The sequence below is a fragment of the Erinaceus europaeus genome, chromosome 17 (assembly GCF_950295315.1).
Source record: "Erinaceus europaeus chromosome 17, mEriEur2.1, whole genome shotgun sequence".
Lineage (NCBI taxonomy): Eukaryota > Metazoa > Chordata > Mammalia > Eulipotyphla > Erinaceidae > Erinaceus > Erinaceus europaeus.
Window position 1 is genome coordinate 76,728,910 of NC_080178.1, and position 18,930 is coordinate 76,747,839.

Consider the following 18,930-nt stretch of genomic DNA (forward strand, 5'->3'; position numbering starts at 1 on the left):
TTATTTACTTATTTATTTGTTTGTTTATCTTTACCTCCAGTTGCTGGGGCTCAGTGTCGGCACTGTGGATCACTGCTCCTGGTGGCCATTTTCTCTCTTTCTTTTTTCCTTTTCCTACTTTATTCAATGGGTCAGAGAGAAATTGAGAGGGAAAGGGAGACATGGAGGGAGAGAAGACTAGAGACACCTGCAGACCTGCTTCCCAGCTTCTGAAGCGTCCCTGCTGCAGGTGGGGAGTGGGGCTGGAACCCGGCCTTCACCTAGACAGCTTCCCAAGTCACTTTCCTCAGAAAGAGAAAAACGGCACAGCACCAGAGCTTCCCCTGATGCCAACATCCAGTTGTCAGAGTTGAAACCTCCGTCACTAGAAAAACTATTTGATGTGAGGAAGACTTTTTGGTGACAGGGTAAGACATCAGATGGTGAAGAATATTAGGAACGTACAAGCAAACTAGAGGCTGACTCACAACCTTGGTAAAGAAAACAGATTTAGAGATAAATGTGTGGTAACTCGTATCTGCAGATTAAAGTACCAGGATGCAAAGCTACCTGTCTTCTTGGTTAATCAGATTTGTAAGCGGCCGGGCAAATAGCTCAGCTGTGAGAGCACTGGAACTTCTGGTTCAGGCCCTGGCTCTGGATGGCCTGCAGTGCTGCTCAGGGCTCTCTAGTCACCGCAGGAAGCAAATACTGAGTTAAAAGGATGGCAACACAGTGCCAGGAAGTAAGGGCAGAATAAAAAGCAAAGTCCAGGGGACAGGAAGTTCAATATAATGGAATCATGTTGGGATTTCTGGCTCTTTAAAAATCCATCAATTAGGCTGTAATCAGAATCCCAAGCTGTATTCAAATTAAGACTCAAAAAAAAAAAAATCTATCTGATCATGGAATCTAATAAAGTCAAGAGAAATGTATGTCAAATGAATCCAGAGGTAACGTCTAGCAAAGCCTATCAGTTCTTGAACAAAACACTGCTGTGCACTCACACTGTTTCTTGCTGTCAGCTGGGCTTCACAAGAGAGAGAGAGAGAGAGAGAGAGAGAAAGAGAGAGAGGAAGGACACTACAGCACCAGTTCCCTCCAGTGTGGTGGGGGGCATGATTGGAACCAGGGCTGCATGCATGGCAAACACATCTAAAGGAGCTATCTGGCTGGCCTCTCTGCTTAGTGCTTTACAGCATCATTGTCTGATGCGATTTTCACATAATTCTGTGTGATAATCACATACTGTTCTCTGCATTTTAATCAAATTAGACTTCAAATGTAAATGCAGTTTCTTGGCCATGCTGAACATATTTCCAGTGATCTATAGATACATGGAACTTGGCATTGGATATTCAAATAAAAAAAAAATTCCTACCGTGACAAAGATTTCTTTTTTGATGGATCTAGTGGCTTTAATTTCAAAAAGGGTCGTGGTTGAAATGTTTCTCATCTGACACTTTGGTCAAAGTAGACTTGAAAGTTTATTATTGCACACTAGATAAATTCTAGACTGATTTATCTCCTTCCTCCCCCACCCCCCAGCCCTCCACCTCCTTTCTTCCTTTCTTTAAGCTAGAGAGGAAGAAAAGGAGAGAGAGAGCAAAGAAACTTCCTTCAGTACAGTGGAGACCAGGCTCAAGCCTGGGGACGCGTTCCTGGCAAAGCAACACACTACTCAAGTGAGTCACTTCACCAGCCCGTTTGATTTCTCTACCACCAATTACTTAATCCTTCAGTTTCCTCAACCTTTTATGATGCATATGATTTTGTTTTAATGTGAATTAATATACTGAATATGCCTACAATTATCTTTACAGGGACATTTCTCAGTAAAAGATTAATTTTCTTTAAAGTGTGTTTCTATTTTTAATATCAATCACCTGAGGCAGCAGGAGAAAAATGACCTTAACTTAATCTATCAAATGTTTCCTGAATTGCAAATGTACTGCTATGCAGTGCAATAGAAAAAATTAAAAACATCTCCATCATTCTTTCTTAAAGGTTAAAAAACATTATGGAATGGGGATATAGCATAATGGTTATGCAAAAGAAAGTCATGCCTGAAGCTCTCAGATGCTAGGTACTGTCCCCAGCACGACCATATGCCACAACTGAGCAGTGTTCTGGTCTCTCTCATTAAAATAAATATATTTTTAAATAATTCATTTTCAAATCCTAACATAATTTATTCCTTCATGTCCTGCTTCCATAAGAAAACAAGCAAACAACAAAACTTATGTTGAGGGTCTAAGTAAGTTCTGAACCAAAGTTAATTTCCCTACTTATCTATTCCTGTTTTATATGTCATTTACTCAAGGATTTCTTTTATAATAAATGCAGCTGCTTGAAAGTATTAAGCAGGCTTAGCATTAATCACAGATGAGAATCTGAAAAGTCTTAACAGTCTGATCATATCTCAGATTTAAATGTTAACATTAATTGTATCAGATAGTTATGATCTCATCCTGCCATCTGCTGTTTCAAAGGTGTAACAGTTCTAGCTAACCAAAGTGCAAACAACTTTAGTAAGAAGAGTGCTTTAACAGAAAAGGCACACTAATTTCATTTTTATTAATGTAAGTAGATGACTAAATAGAAATTGAGAATTCATATAAAAACATCTACATCTGTCCTGATTTCCCATAGGTAAAGTACTGAGTTTTTTCTTAATTATGGCAAGTGGATATGTTTACGCTTTAGTCCTGCATTGCCCAGTCTCCTAGTTGCCTTTTAGTGAATCCCCATAAAATACAGAAGGTACTCGTCTTAAGTCCGCCACTGCCTTGATAGCCAACACCTGATGTGAAACCGGGAGACGTGCGCCCCTCTTCACAGGGCAGTGACTGCCGACCTGCCCCTGTAGACTGTGCACTGAGCTCCCTGATGACCTGCCCCTGTAGACTGTGCACTGAGCTCCCTGATGACCTGCCCCTGTAGACTGTGCACTGAGCTCCCTGATGACCTGCCCCTGTAGACTGTGCACTGAGCTCCCTGCCGACCTGCCCGTGTAGACTGTGCACTGAGCTCCCTGCCGACCTGCCCGTGTAGACTGTGCACTGAGCTCCCTGCCGACCTGCCCGTGTAGACTGTGCACTGAGCTCCCTGCCGACCTGCCCGTGTAGACTGTGCACTGAGCTCCCTGCCGACCTGCCCGTGTAGACTGTGCACTGAGCTCCCTGCCGACCTGCCCGTGTAGACTGTGCACTGAGCTCACTGATGACCTGCCCGTGTAGACTGTGCACTGAGCTCACTGATGACCTGCCCGTGTAGACTGTGTACTGAGCTCCCTGCCGACCGACCACCTCTAGACCAACTTAAAAACTCCCCCAGTATTCTGTCTCATATTGACACTAGTCTCCTTAAACGGCTTCCTCAATTTGTGTTTTAAGCGCCCAGCAAGTTTTATATTCCAGTAACCATCCTGGGGGAAGACTTACTTGTTTCTAGGGATCAGTCTCTACGCTGTGCAGAGTACCTCGACTGTCCCTTTATGCTTTTACGACCACTGCAAACTTCATTCACAGCAGCTGAGTTAATGCACTGGCTTCACGTCTCCTTAAAAGGCTCTGGGAATTACCTTGAGGTGCCGACCTCCTGGGGAGGTTTCTTGCCATTGCTGCGCTCCCACCGTGAAGAAGTCTGTTCTGTGAGTGGTGGGCCTGCTGTTCCCGAGCCCCTCCTCAGCTGAGGAGAAGGCAGACTATTCCTATTGTTGAGTCCCTGCTGAATAATTGGGAAAAAGTGGTTAAAATCGTCACCCTGTAATATGACAGATGGGATACAAATTTACTAAAACAAAGTATGTTTTAACATAAGAGAAACAGAATGATTTATTTTGAAAATTTGTCACTCCTACTCCAATTCATTCTGTATGGCTCCATTTCGCTTCCTCTTAATTTCTAAACCCCCTATAATTTAATTTTATTTTCTTTCTCACATTTTACACCTTGCTTCATGAAAAAGTTACTTTTATTTATTTTTTTAAAAATATTTATTTATTTCCTTTCGTTGCCCTTGTTTTATTGTTGTAGTCATTATTTGTTGTTATTGATGTCGTTGTTGTTGGATACGACAGAGAGAAATGGAGAGAGGAGGGGAAGACAGAGAGGGGGAGAGAAAGACAGACACCTGTAGACCTGCTTCGCCGCCTGTGAAGCGACTCCCCTGCAGGTGGGGAGCCGGGGGCTCGAACCGAGATTCTTATGCCGGTCCTTGTGCTTTGCGCCACAAGCGCTTAACCCACTGCGCTACCGCTAGACTCCCTGAAAAAGTTTTGATATTTTCAGTACAACATTGATGTACACAGAAAGTAATCTGGGGAAACTACAGAATTCTGAGCTGATTTTATGATAATACTTAGATACTTCTTCCCAATTTCTGAAAATATTCCATTTTCAAGGATAGTAAACACGTATTTTACTGATTTACAGAAGCTCGATTCTGTTTTTCCCCACTAACAGATACTGAAAACATTTTAGGGAGGGTGGGCTGAGGTGCCCTGGTTAAATGCACATGGTAGTATGTGTCCTGCTCCCCATCTGCAGGGAAGAATGCTTCATGAGTGTGAAGCAGGGCTGCGGGTATCTTTCTTCTTCTCTATCATTTCTCGATTTCTCTCTGTCCTACTAAATAAAGTTTTAAAAAATTCTGAGAGGGAGTTGGGCTGTAGCGCAGCGGGTTAAGCGCACGTGGCACAAAGCGCGGGGACCAGCGTTAAGGATCCCGGTTCGAGCCCCCGGCTCCCCACCTGCAGGGGAGTCGCTTCCCAGGCGGTGAAGCAGGTCTGCAGGTGTCTGTCTTTCTCTCCCCCTCTCTGTCTTCCCCTCCTCTCCCCATTTCTCTCTGTCCTATCCAACAACAGCGACATCAATAATAGCTACAACAATAAAAAAAAAAAAAGCAAGGGCAACAAAAGGGAATAAATATTAAAAAAAAAAAAGTTCAGAGAGAGATAAGAGATCTTGCGTTTGTAGGTAGACTTACAATGGAAAAAAAATTAGGTGAATCCTTTATGCCTATAAATTGGGTTAATTTAGTTTTAGTTCTTGACACATGACACATTTCCTACTGATTGTGCTTGCTAGGGGTTCACTTTCTGGTACAACTTTGGCAGACAGAAGAAGACTGGGGATGTTTTTCCAATGTCTTCCCCGGTGTGGCGGTGGCTGGGTTTCAACATGGGCCCTGTACATGGCAAAGCAGGCCCCTTTCTAAGTGAGCTGTCTTGACAGCCCCATAATATATTGATTTTAGATCATGTGTTCTAGTTTCCTTAATTTTAAAAAATGTTCTTTTTACAACTACTAGATTGTTTAACTCAAATATAAAACACAGGGAATTGAAACACATGAACATTTTCTTAAAAAAGTGACCAAATCTGTTTCTAAAACTGTGATAACTTAGGTGGTAGGTGTAGTGTGTAATTATACCCCTGGAATCTTATAAACTATTCTTAAATGACTAACAAATTAAAACACCATTCTTTTCTGATGTAGTAGCAACAGGCTTTTTTATTTACAGCTTCCCAAAATAAAAACAGAATTTTGGCAGACTTCTACAAGCTTCAAAAACAAAGGAAACGGGCTGTCTTCTCCTCTGTTAGCAGTTCTAGTACCAAAAATGAGCCTCGCTGCGCAGCAGGCTCAGGAAGTGTCACATAGGTGTGTTGCTTAAAGGGTTTCTACTGAAATGTTTCAGAAACGACACCAGCACACTTTTCTACACAGTAAACAGTAAACAGAAGGGGAGGGGGTGTCTCTGCTGACTTTTTCAGAATGAGAGAGAGAGAAATCATAGCACTGACACCACCCCCCTCGCTGAAGTGACGCACTGGGTGACCAAACAGACTTGGGTCCTGTGGACGGTGAGCTCCTCCCAAGTGAATTATCTTTCCTGTCCTAGCAGTGCCAGTTTATGTTTAAGATTCAGCGATTTATTTTTTTTTTAAATGAAAAGAGACCCGTAGCACCAAAGCTGCCTTCAGTGTAGTGGAGGCTGGGCTGGAAACCAGGTTGCACATGGTTAAAAAGCAGCACACTATGACAGCCTGATGACTGAGATTAAAAAAAAAAAATTATTTATGTACTTATTTAGGACAGAGACAGAAACTGAGGGGGAAAGGGGAGATACAAAAATACATGAAGCACTGTTTCATTGCTTGTGAAGTTTGCCCTGTGCAGGTGGGGGCATGAACGGGGGTGGGGGGGGTCCCCTGTGCATTGTAATATGTGCTCTTTACCTAAGATTTTAAATCACAAAAAAAATATGTTGGCCGGGAGTCGGGCGGCAGCGCAACCGGTTAAGCGCACGTGGCGCCAAGCGCAGGGACCGGCGTAAGGATCCCGGTTCAAGCCCCCGGCTCCCCACCTGCAGGGGAGTCGCTTCATAGGCGGTGAAGCAGGTCTGCAGGTGTCTGTCTTTCTCTCCCCCTCTCTGTCTTCCCCTCCTCTCTCCATTTCTCTCTGTCCTATCCAACAACGACGACATCAATAACAATAATAATAACTACAACAACAACAAAAAGGCAACAAAAGGGAAAATAAATAAAGTTTAAAAAAATATGTTGGATGGGAGTCCGGCTGTAGCGCAGCGGGTTAAGCGCAGGTGGCGCAAAGCACAAGGACCGGCATAAGGATCCCGGTTCAAACCCCGGCTCCCCACCTGCAGGGGAGTCGCTTCACAAGCGGTGAAGCAGGTCTGCAGGTGTCTATCTTTCTCTCCCCCTCTCTGTCTTCCCCTCCTCTCTCCATTTCTCTCTGTCCTATCCAACAACGACAACAACAATAATAACTACAACAATAAAAAACAACAAGGGCAACAAAAGGGAATAAATAAATAAAATAAATATTTTAAAAAAATATGTTGGACATTTTATGAATCAAATATTAATGGGAAATACAAAGAAACAACAACATACCAAGTGAAAAGTAGCGAGGCTATGGTAGAATTATGTTATTGATGAGTATACTGCTATTCCTTTTTGATGCTTAAAGTTAAACTGCTTCCTTAAAAGATGTATTTTCTTTCATCGTGTAACTAAGGACCCTTATTAATTAGGTTTTGCCTTATGTTGGTGGTGCAGTATAGACTCTAAAACTGTCTGTAAGACTCTGTGACTATACCATGTAATCTTGTAAACCACAGATAACATCTAAAATGCTTCTACAGAGCAGCGGGCAAGGAGTCAGTGGGTCACAGGGGTGGGCCCACAAGGAGACAAGAGTCCCAGGTGGTGTCATAGTGAGTAAAGCATTAAACTCTCAATAAAAGTGTGTGTGTGTGTAGTGGAATAGCATAATGGTTACGAAAACAACTTTATGCCTGAGACTCTGAGGTCTCAGGTTCAATTCCCAACACAAGTTGAGCAGTACACTAGTTAAAAGAAGTAGAAGGAGAAGGAGAAGCAAGAATAAGAAAACGTAAAATTAGAGGGGCAGGGTCGTGGCACACCTGTTTGAGTACACATTACAATGCACAAGGACCCAGGTTCGAGCCTCCCAATCCCCACCTGCAAGGGGAAAGTTTTCAAGTGGTGAAGCAGTGATGCAGGTGTCTCCCTTCCTCTCTACTCCTACCTCTTGATTTCTGGCTGTCTCTATCCAATAAATAAAGATAATTAAAAAAAAAAGGAAAAAGTTTAAAAATGTATATGTAAAGAGACTAATAACATGATCTGCTACTTGTCCTATAAATCCTAAATTAAACTGACTTCTTGACAATAATAAATAGCAGATAATTGTTAAAGCACTCACTCCAGTGTTACTCAGAATAAAATTATGTGGCTGGGGTACTGGCTGAGCATGCAGAGGGCTTGCTTGCAAGAGGTGGCATCCTTGTCACCACACAAGTTGAAGGAGTGAGCTGGCCTGGCTCCCAATCTCCTTACTCCCTGATTAAATCTGGGGGGAAAAAAAAACTCTGAACATTCATTGAGAGTCAACACCTACCTCCAAAGTCCTAAGCAGCTCAGTGTACAGTAAAAACAAGCTTCTTTCTTAAAAATAAAAGCAAGTCTCGGGCTGAGGATGTGGCTTAATGGTGATTACACTTTGATGCCTACGGTTCCAGGTTCAATTCCCAGCACCACCATAAGCCCCAGAGAAGTATTCTGGTAAAAAGGGGCAAAGAAAAAAAAAAGTCTTTTCATTCAAGATTTCAGGAGCAGTTTTTCTTTTTTTTTTTTATTTTTATTTATTATCTTTATCTATTCATTGGATAGAGACAACCAAAAATTGAGAGGGAAGGGGGGTGATAGAGAGGGAGAGAGTCAGACACCTGCAGCCCTGCTTCACCGCTCGCAAAGCTTTCCCCCTGCAGGTGGGGACCAGGGGCTCGAACCTGGGTCCTTGCGCACTGTAACATGTGCGCTCAGCCAGGTGCGCCACCACCACCCGGCCCCCTCAGGAGCAGTTTTTTTTTTTTTCATTTAAAAATAAAATGTGGGGTAAACGCTGCTGGCTGCGAAATGGATTCTGACCTTGTGGAATCTTCGATCTCCTGGGTCCTCTGCTTCTGAGCAGGGGTACAATCCAGGAAACGGTGTGAGCGGGTTCGTCTTCGGCCTGCAGAACCCTGAGAAAGCGCCCATCAAGCTGCTGACACTCCTCAGAGAAGAAATGACTTGGGGGGGGAGGGTGGGGTCAGTCAGAAGATCAGACACCATATTCCGAGCTTCATTCAGCACTGAAAGGCCAACTCCGCTTCCTACTCCAGAATTCTGAAAGGGGGGAAACACACACACACACACACACAAACACACAAACAAAACATACACATTTGTTACCTGGAAATTTTGACTTTAAATCAACGTCTATATAACAATATGTAAATTTAATCCTGTTAAATATTCATTTTCATTGGGTATAGTTTACATGGCGACTGAACAGTGGTTCTACCTTTAGAATATTTACTGTTGAAGTATCTGGTAGGCACTGTGAACATTTTTCATTGCTTCCATTTCAAATATGTGTTCATTACTGACTGTATATGAGACACAACTAAATTTCATTGACTTCAAATCTATGATTTGTGCATTTCTTTAATGGAAAAAGATGTTAGACATGGCCAGCATTTTCCCTTCCATTTATCTATGAGGCACAGTCTGGCAGACTAATAAGACTTTGTAACACACATACTTGATTTAGAAATTTAGACTTCAGGGCAAGGCAGTGGCACACTCAGTTAAGCACACATATTACAATGTGCAAGGACTAAGGCTCAAGCCCCAGCCCCCAACTGCAGGGGAAAATTTCCACATTTCGTAAAGCAGAGGTGCAGATATCTCTCTCTTGCCCCATCTTCCCTTTTCCTTGGCCTCTGCCCAATAAATAAGTTAAAAAGAAAAGAGATTTAGACATTAGTCCTATCAAGTGTGATTTCAAGCAAGTTACTTAATATCTAGACTTTGTGTTTCTTCACTTTGTTGTATATCTGTCTCATCTATAAAAATCCTGTTTAAAATTTTTAAAAAATTAAGAGTAAAGCAGAGAAGGGACAAAGGTCCTTCTGCCAGACTATAATCTTATTTTTATATTGCACTAGTAATTTAGATATGTTTTTAGTTAGAATCCGGACCTTGGTGGATATGGCTGGGAAGTTCTTGGTATAGATTCTTCTCGGTCACCCGTGGCCTTCATCTGATTGTGACAGTGACATTATTCTGTTCAAATTCCAGAGAATAATTTATTCTCGTGGATTGTATAAGCTTCCGTTCTGTTTAAATTTTTTTTTTAATCAATCATTCAAAGGAGTACTCATTTCTGAAAAAGTAGTATTGAGGCAACTAACTACATTTAATAAGCAGGGTGATGGATTTATAAACACACACCAGATTAATCCTGTTTTACATCAGTGTGGAAACAGGCTGATGTATTTATAAACACACATATTAACCCTGTTTTATATTAGTAGGGAAACCATGGTTTCGAAACACGTGAAACACATACAATTTGTATAGAGTACAATACATGAACATTTCAAGATGAAGAGGGGCCAATTTAGCTCACGGAAAGTAACATATTTTCTATCTTCATTTTCTTCTGATTAATATTACTTCAATTATCAAACTTCTAAATTGCATACTATATTCTATTTAAATATATATATATAACAAATATAACTGTTAGAAGTCAGAGAAGGAATTACTTATGGTGATGCAAGGTAATAAGACTAGAGTAAGCAGCCTTAAGGATTCCAGTACTGCTTTTTCTTGCTATTGATCCTAGTCTCATGGGATTGTAAATTTCCCGGAATGTATGATTCGATAAGATGTTTGCCCCCGAGCTGTCAGTAAGTCTGTTTCCCTAATAAAATAATTTTCCAATTGCTCTGCTTTTTTCCCCGGATATATGGCCTTTATTTTTCCTCTTGGTGGTTCCGTTGTCCACGGCAACAACAAAAAAAACTAACCCATGATTATCACTTTGTTTCCCTTACCACTAAGAATGACCAAAGAGAAAGTTCTGATTATTTTAGCTTAGTGGGAGAAAAAAATATTATAAACGTATCTTTAAATGTTAAAAACTTAGTTACAGGCATATTAGTGATATCATTTACCTGATAATGAGGCTTATACCATTGCTTTAAGTCCCAATCCCAAAGAATCATCTGGGGGGGGAAAAAAATCACTGTGAGAGGCCAGGAAAGAAAAAAATACATGTAAAGACAAAACAGAACATCTTCAATTACAAATCCCCATAGTGATAGAAGACAGCAAGAATAAAAATTATCTTTCTACAGAATGTCTTTTTTTCTTTATTGGGAAGATTAATGGTTTACAATCAACAGTAAAATACCGTAGTTGGTACATGTGTAACACTTTTCAGATTTCTACACAGAATATTTCTTTAGTTTTTCGAACTGTGATTGAGAAGTCAAAAGAATCGTAAGGATAAGATGAACTAAAGTCTAATAACCTTCCAAATATTTGTTATCATAGAAAGAAGTCTTTGGGGACCGAGGAATTAGCATAAAGGCTATGCGAAAGACTTCAGTCTGAGGACTTGAGACCCCAAAGTCATCCCCTGCCGCCACCAAAAACCAGAACCAAGTAGTGCTCTGATACTTGCTAAATCCTCATCTACCATCTCTCATTAAGAAACATATTTTTTTAAAAAAGAATTTTCAGTATAAATCCAAAATCACATCCAAACTGTCAAGACGCTAGAACTTAACCATTCTAAACCAGAGCCAGTGGGTGGTGCTATTTCCTTACTAGTAGGGCACTTAGGCTCCATGACGTATAAAGGGCTGGGCTTATAGAAAGACAAGGACCCTTTTGATAATCCGGCTAGCTAGCGTGGGTTTTCCTGTTTGTAATTTCTTAGTTCCAACTTAGTCTGTTCCTGTCCTTCCTAGCAGGCTTTCTGGCTGCTAACCCATCCAGTAGTGCTGGATGAAACGCTCTAAGTTTAGCAAGCTGTAATCCCTACTTATCTTGAACACCAAGTCTGTTTGCTTGGTTTTTTTGTTTGTTTGTTTGTTTGTTTTACATGCTGCCAGGAATAACTAACTCATGGCATCTCCAGCGCAACTGTTTGATAGAAGAAACCACATACTATCTGGCTTCTTCCCTATGGTGGTGCCTGTATGGTACACCTAACTTAATGATTCTAATTGTCAATTTCTATGTACCTGTAAGCCCTAGTCTTGAAGTAAACCTGGTTAACTTGTAACATTACATCATTTCTTTATATTGAGTTGTTTGTTTCTTGTCCTTGGTCTCAAGCCTCCTGGTTACAAGATCTTAAAGTGTTACCCACTTTGTCATCGGCCCAATATTTTAACAGGAACTGGCAGATTTTTTTTGTCTTTTATGGGGCAGGGAACATTCTCTTCTCCGCAAAGTACATCAGATCTCTGTGTCATATTCCTTTTGTTCTACAGCCTTCTAAATGCCAAACAAACCAGACCCATAACTTCTTAGTTGGAGCACCATGCAGAAATAGACTACCAGGACTTGGTGAGAGGAGTATAGCTTGTTGACCCCATTTTAGAAAATAACCCCACCCTAAACACACACACACACACACACACACACACACACACACATACACACACACACACACACACACGTCCACTGTTACTAACCACCTCCTTGTTAATATCCTTGCAGGGCATACCTTGCCATAGAAACTTAGCCCCCCACCCACCCCACCAAACACACACTATAATCAGAGAATCCAAGAAGCAGTGCCCAGAAAAATGAAGTCTAACAGGCAAAGTATCTTGTTAGCAGACTCAAAATAAATGTAGGCAACACTTTTTAAAGCCCTAAGTGTGGTCCTAATACTTAGTTATGACTTAAATAGCACACAATTTATATCCTAGATGCAGTAATACAATTTCAAATGTTAATAACTCCCTAAGAATAGTCACATTAAGATTCATTTAAACATCCCTAAATTTCTTATAGACTTGATATTACTACTCTTTATTTTCACCATATTATTCTTATAGGGTTGACTTTTTAGATCCAGTTGCAGTTGCTTTTTATTTATTTTTACTAATTTAATACTTATCAACAGGACAGTAGGATAAGAGGGGTACAATTCCACACAACCCCCACCACCAGACTTCACATCCTGTCTCCTCCATTGGAAGCTTTCCTGTTCTGTATCCCCCACCCCACCCCACCCCCGGGAGTATGATTTTTGACCTGTCAAATTTCCTTGGAAAGGGAAGATTTTGACTAGCTTAGTTATCATTTCTTCCAGCATTGTGATGTCTGTGAAAGTTCACCAATAAAAGTACAGAATGCAACAGGCTGGAGTCAGGCGTTGCACCAGGAAAAGTCAGCGACAAGATGGAGACACCAGTTTACTCACTTGCATCCTGCATCTCTACAATGCCTGACTGTACCACCATGCAATCCAGACTTCTTCTACCTTTCTTCAAGGATACCATCCATCTACCTCATTTCCCCAAATCACCTGTTGACCAAAGAGAAGTTGCCTTTTTTGTTAACCAAAGCATACTTTTATTGTAATAGCTTTTTGCTGCTGCTTGGGCATCAACTGGGGCGTGAAGGGGGGGGTGGCAGTGAGTGGAATCGGCAGAGCGCCAGAGTCCCTCTAGTGAATAGAGGAAGGGCTCGACTTGGCTTTCACACAGCACAACAGGCCCGTGGTCAGATGAGCCTTTTGCCAGTTCAACTCCCTGCCCCACACCCCCATCCACCTGTAAGCGATTAAGTAAGTATGTCTGCACATTTGCAATTTGATGTCTAGTGTCATTCTCTGTACTCATATCATGCATTCTTAGTGAGAATCCTGTCATTCCCCAAAATGTAACAGACTTGGTTCGAGAGGGGGAACACATCCTAGCAAGATATTAAACAGTGTTGTAGACTTCCAAACACCGCCGTGGGTAACACGGGCGCTCAACCGGGCGCGTCACCACCCAGCCCCCACCGCCGTGGGTCATCGAGATGCTTTTTTTTCTCAAAATTCCATGGGGGTGGGGAGGATGATTAGGGAAAGAAATGTCTTAAAGGCTTAATAGAGGTGATAAAAAAAAAAAATTGTTGAGAAACAGTGACAAAGTAGTCTTTTTTAAATTTATTTACTTTTGAGACAGAGACAGAGAGAAATACCAGAGCACATCTCAGCTCTGGCTTATAGTGGTGCGGGGGATTGAACCTGGGACCTTAGAGCCTCAGGCATGAGAGTCTGTTTGCATAACTACTGTGCTATTTCCCCTGCCCGACAAAGTAGTCATCTTCTTCCTTCTAAGAGCCGCGTATGAGGAATCTGAGACCTTGCTGGGGCCGCTAACATGAGACTTACTGTACTTTAACTGTACTCAGGACTCTCTAGGGTGCCGTGTGTATTTCCCCTCAGTCTCTCTTCTCTGCAGACCTCTCTGCTGCGCAGCACACTGTACTTAACGGCCAGTAAGTACCACTAAGGAAGTCACTCCCCTTTGGCCAGCACCTCAGTCTGGTGTTCCCTCACTTGCACTTGCTAGGCTGGTTTTGAATTAACCCAGAAGCTTAGTTTTGACTTAACTCAGAAGCTCATATTTTATTTGCAGTCATCTTCTCTAGGATTAAAAAAAAAAAAAAAAAACTGCCAAAAAGGTAGCAGCAGGTCCTAGTCTGAAATCACCAACATATAAGGAAATGAAAAGAGTTTTGACTCAACTCAGAAGCTCATGTTTTATTTGCAGTCATCTTCTCTAGGATTAAAAAAACAAACAAAAAAAAAAACTGCCCCAAAGTAGCAGGTCTTAGTGTGCAATCACCAACATATAAGGAAATGAAAAGAGATAGTGAAAGCCAGAAATGGGGGGGGGGGGGGCAGGCTTCCTTCTGTGAAATCTGAACTAGACATGAAATTAAGGATACAGCAGTTTTTTTTTTAAGAAAATGTCTTCTTTTACTGCATAAGTACTAGAATATGACCTTGCAATCCTGCATCTGAGGTATATCTTAGCGGAGTGTTTTTCCAAACATGGCTCACTGTGAAATACAGAAATCAGGAGCGACATTCAGAGGCCCCAGGCGACAGCGCAGTGGGTGGAGAAGCACCGCCCTCCTGTGCGCAGTGCCCTGGGCTCTAGGATGCGGCCAGGAAATGCGGGGTGCAAGCTGTGGGCCCCACCACCGGGGCCACTCTCTCGGCCACACGTTATAAACAGCTCACAAGCATTTGCTCAACTCTGAGGAAAAATTAAGGTCTACGGAGCTAAAGAAATACTAACGAGAGGGCCGGGCGGTGGCGCAGCGGGCTAAGCGCACATGGTGCGAAGCGCAAGGACCGGCGTAAGGACACCGGTTCGAGCCCCACCTGTAGAGGGGTCGCTTCACAAGTGCTGAAGCAGATCTGCAGGTGTCCGTCTGTCTGTCCCCCTCTCAGTCTTCCCCTCCTCTCTCATTTCTCTCTGTCCTGTCCCATAACAACAGCAACAAGGGCAACAACAACAACAAAGTACAAAGGATGACTAGAAAAAGAAACCCTCAAGCAACTGCTACAAAAGGCCATGACATGCTAACTGACCAACGTTACCTCAAAAACTAAAAAACTTTAAAAAAAAAAAAAAAATCAAAGGCAATGCGAAAGAGCGGTAGTTCCTGACAGGAAATGTGTGGGCATTAAGCTCTTGCTTGTCCGTGGCTGGAATGAATGAGGGAAGACTGCAGGGGAACTAACGAGACAGGACCCAGTGAAAGGTCACAGACGGTGCCAACGCGTACAGTGTGCACAAGAAACTATGAAGTGGGAAACAGCAAGGGAGTCAGGCATCAGTTATCTAAGTTTCCTCAGTGAGGAAGGAACTCAGTATGCCATATTCCAGCCTTAAGTGTAAAACTCGTCTCTCTTAGTCAGGACTCTGCCTGGCAAACATCTTTGTGCTTGGCTTCGTCCGTCAGCAACAACAGAAGTCATCTGAGCTGCAGTGCTATGACGCCCTCCACACAGCTGATAAATCGGCATCGTTTTCATTGTATTATATCCGCATTCTTAAAAAACGCCTTCAAACTGGGTTCTTAAAAGTTTTGTCACTTTTATTTGCAAAGTCTGTCACCATCTGTAATAGGCAAAACCTATACGCAACCCAGGCGTCCAACAACAGATGAGCAGCTGACCAAGTTGTGGTATTTACCCACAACAGAAGCCCACTCAGCCGTTAAGAACGACGGAGTCACCTCCTCCACCCCATCTTGGATGGAGCTGGAAGGAACCATGTGAAGTGAGATCAGCCCCCAAGAGAAGGATGAAGATGGGATGGTCTCGCTCATGGACAGAAGTTGAGAAACAAGAACGGAAAGGACACGCAAAGCAGAACTGCGGTTGGGTTTGGTAGACGGCCCCAAACTGAAGGACTGGGGGCAGGCGGGGGCGGGAGGGCTCAGGTCCTGGTGTCCGGTGATGGAGGAGGAGGGCCCAGGCCCAGGGTGAGAGACACTTTATACAGGGGCCAACAACTGCATTTACGATAAACCATTAATCCCAGTAAAAGTATTTAAAAACAAAAGTGCAGTGCGCTCTACTAACAAAGTAACAACAAAATTAACACGAAAGCTAAGTAAAAAAGTACAAGGCTAATGAAAAAAATACAGTACCACACAAGCTTCTAAAAATAACGTCACTAAGACACACGACAGTGACTATATAAAACGTTGGCGTGTGCATGTGTGAAGCTGAGGCCTCATATGAGTGATCTTCTCACCGCTCCCGAGTTAACTTTTTTTCATCCAGAGAGAAAGGCAGTGACACCACAGTAACCTTCAGTGCCATGGCCCTTGTATGTAGTCCACGGTTCTGAGACTCAAACCCGGGTCGCTCCCAGGTAAGCTGTCTCTCTCACCTGGGGTGTTTTTCTTAGACTTACAATCCACTCACATAGTCTCCTGTACACTGTCTACTCTGAAACTTGGTCAAATAATGACGGGAAGTCACAAAAACTTTTTTTTTAAGTTTTTTTTTTTTTTTTTTTTTTTACCAGAGCACTGCTCAGCTCTGGCTTATGGTGGTGCAGGGGATTAAACCTGGGACTTGATGGAGCCTCAGGCTTGACAGTCTGTCTGCATAACCATTATGCTATCTACCCCCCCACATCAAAAAAACTTTTATGACTTACACAAAATAAAACTTCTTGATAATGATCTTTTTATTTTCCTGAGAACAAGCATGTAGTCCGTACTTGTATGAAATTGAAATTTTTTTGTTTCTAAAGCAGAAAAGATGAAAACTGTAGTTATCATTCAGATTTTGTGCTCTTCTGAGCAAACTGTATACAACAATAATAAATAAACTGGTACTAAGGGACATCTTGATGATCATGCAAAAAATCCTCCTGACTAAGCTCTAAGGTCCCAGGTTCAAGCTCCAATACCAACATAAGCCACAACAGGGCAGTCACCTAGCACATCTTTCTCCCTCCCTTTCTCTCTCTCTCTCTCTTTCTCCCTCTCCCTCTCCCTCTCTCAAATAAATTAAAAAAAAAAAAAAGAAAATGAACTAACAGAAAAAAAAAACAACTAAGATTAACAGCTGCCAAGAGACTGGTAAAGTGAGCCACAGAGATTATAATCATTATGCTGGAAGCTAGAACAGATCAAATAATTTCCACAACGTGTTTACCATGTCACATCTTAGGACACCACAGGATGCATGCAGCACGCGACAGAAGAGCAGATCTGTCATGTGTGCACGGCAGGTATCTCTCTCTAGTCCGGATACATAAAGACTCTTGAGCTGGGTCTGAATCAGCTCTGCGTGGACTGCATGTGACTGAAGGGCGGTGTGTGCATTTTTATAGGCGCACCGCTGGAAAACCCACGTTACAAGCTGGCCGTTTCCTTATTCATTATTTTGTGTACTGGGAAACACCTGGGAAATGAGTGTAGGGGTCAGTTATCTGAGAGTGAAGAAGTTTTGCAAAAGGCGAGTATGTTCTCACCGTGAATCTAATCTACATGCTAACTGAGTCACAGAAAGGAACCCATGGTAAAGATGTAAATGCTGGGCGTGAGATTAAAAATAGGATGTAAGTTCATTCCATGTTTGGCCACAGACTACATATATTTGAGAGCAGGACAGAACTCTGAGCAGATAATTAAATGTAAAGGACTTTATGGTTTTGCTCGTTGAAGAGAAACAGAAAAGAATTTACTTCGACATACAGTACAATCCTACGAGACAACACATTTTTCTCATCATTGCTTTTCGTATAGAAGAAAATGCTCACTGGTATAAAAATGATTTTTCCACTTCAAATATTATGAAATGGGACAGACGGTGGCGCAACTGGTTGTGTGCACAGTTCACCATGTCAAAGGACCTAGGACCAAGCCCCCAGTCCCCACGTGCAGGAAGAAAAAGCTGTAAGAGCTGTCTTTTCTCCCTCTCCTCCTTCCTTCCGTCCCCTCTCAATTTCTCTCTGTCCCATACAAGTAAATTAATAAAATTCTGACAGAGAAATAACTTACAGTGAATCATTATACCCCCTTCTCTCGGGCTGCTAGCCTACTCAACACAACGAAGACCGAAGGCCAGCACTGTAAGTGGGGCCAGCAGGTAGCTCACCTACTCATGCACTTTGCCAGGATCGAGGGCCCCGGGTTCGAGCCCCTGGACAGTGCAGAGGACAGTGCACAGAGTAAGTGTCACAAGCTGTGGTCTCTCTCCTATCTGTCTCTATCTCTCCCTCTCTGTCTCTCTCTAAATGGGGTGGGGCGGAGAAGAGTCCATAGGGAGGCAGACAAATAAATCATGGAGGCAGGTAGCCCCAGGGATGACCCTTGAGGCAAAGAGAAAACGCTTAAGAACCATGACTAAGCGCATCCATCTCTCCCAGATAACACACAGCTCCTAAAAATCTTACTTCCAAGTAGATGATGTATGTCTGTGTAGAAACTGTTTCCATGTCAGCCAAAATTAAGGCACTGAACTTCAAGCCGAATATTAAGAAGAAGTAGAGCTTTTTGTTTTGTTTTTGTTCACAGGGGCTTCACGGTTCCAAGCTGACTTTTTCAGACAGACAGGACTGAGGGGGAGAGGGAGCAGTCACCTAAGCGTCAACTGTTCTGAGAACCATAATCCCCACCCCAATAAAATGATTTCTTTTTAATTTTTTTTTTCCTTTTTGTTGGCCTTGTTGTTTTTTTACTGTTGTTGTTATTGATGTTGTTGTTGGATAGGACAGAGAGAAATGGAGAGAGGAAGGGAAGACAGAGAGGGGGAGAGAAAGACAGACACCTGCAGACCTGCTTCACTGCCTGTGAAGCGACTCCCCTGCAGGTAGGGAGCGGGGGCTTGAACCGGGATCCTTCTGCCGGTCCTTGAGCTTTGCGCCACCTGCGCTTAACCCGCTGCGCTACCGCCCGACCCCCAATAAAATGATTTCTAAACAATTCCCCCAGAGTGTGGGGGCCAGGCTCAGAACTGAACTGTGAATACAGCAAGGCAGGAGCTTTCTAAGTTGAGCTATCTTGATGGCCCT

General features: G+C 42.6%; 1 protein-coding gene and 1 long non-coding RNA gene across 3 annotated transcripts in view; both read right to left on the minus strand.

The window, feature by feature from the left end:
• The window catches only part of PDE3B (phosphodiesterase 3B), a 128,186-nt gene that overhangs the window by 51,403 nt on the left and 57,853 nt on the right, over positions 1–18,930 (minus strand). The window contains exons 2-4 of one of the 2 annotated variants that reach the window (XM_060177115.1): positions 10,540–10,590; positions 8,462–8,701; positions 3,563–3,705 (exon numbers count right to left, since the gene is read on the minus strand). In XM_060177115.1, coding sequence (XP_060033098.1) covers positions 3,563–3,705; positions 8,462–8,701; positions 10,540–10,590 — 434 coding nt within the window. Of the gene's footprint in view, positions 1–3,562; positions 3,709–8,461; positions 8,702–10,539; positions 10,591–18,930 lie in introns of both variants that reach the window. The other variant, XM_060177114.1, reaches the window with a different exon arrangement.
• LOC132533909 (uncharacterized) lies at positions 2,519–3,313 on the minus strand. The gene is made up of 3 exons (XR_009545671.1): positions 3,281–3,313; positions 3,133–3,169; positions 2,519–2,836 (listed from the first exon to the last, which is right to left on the minus strand). It is a non-coding gene; the product is annotated as an uncharacterized LOC132533909 (long non-coding RNA).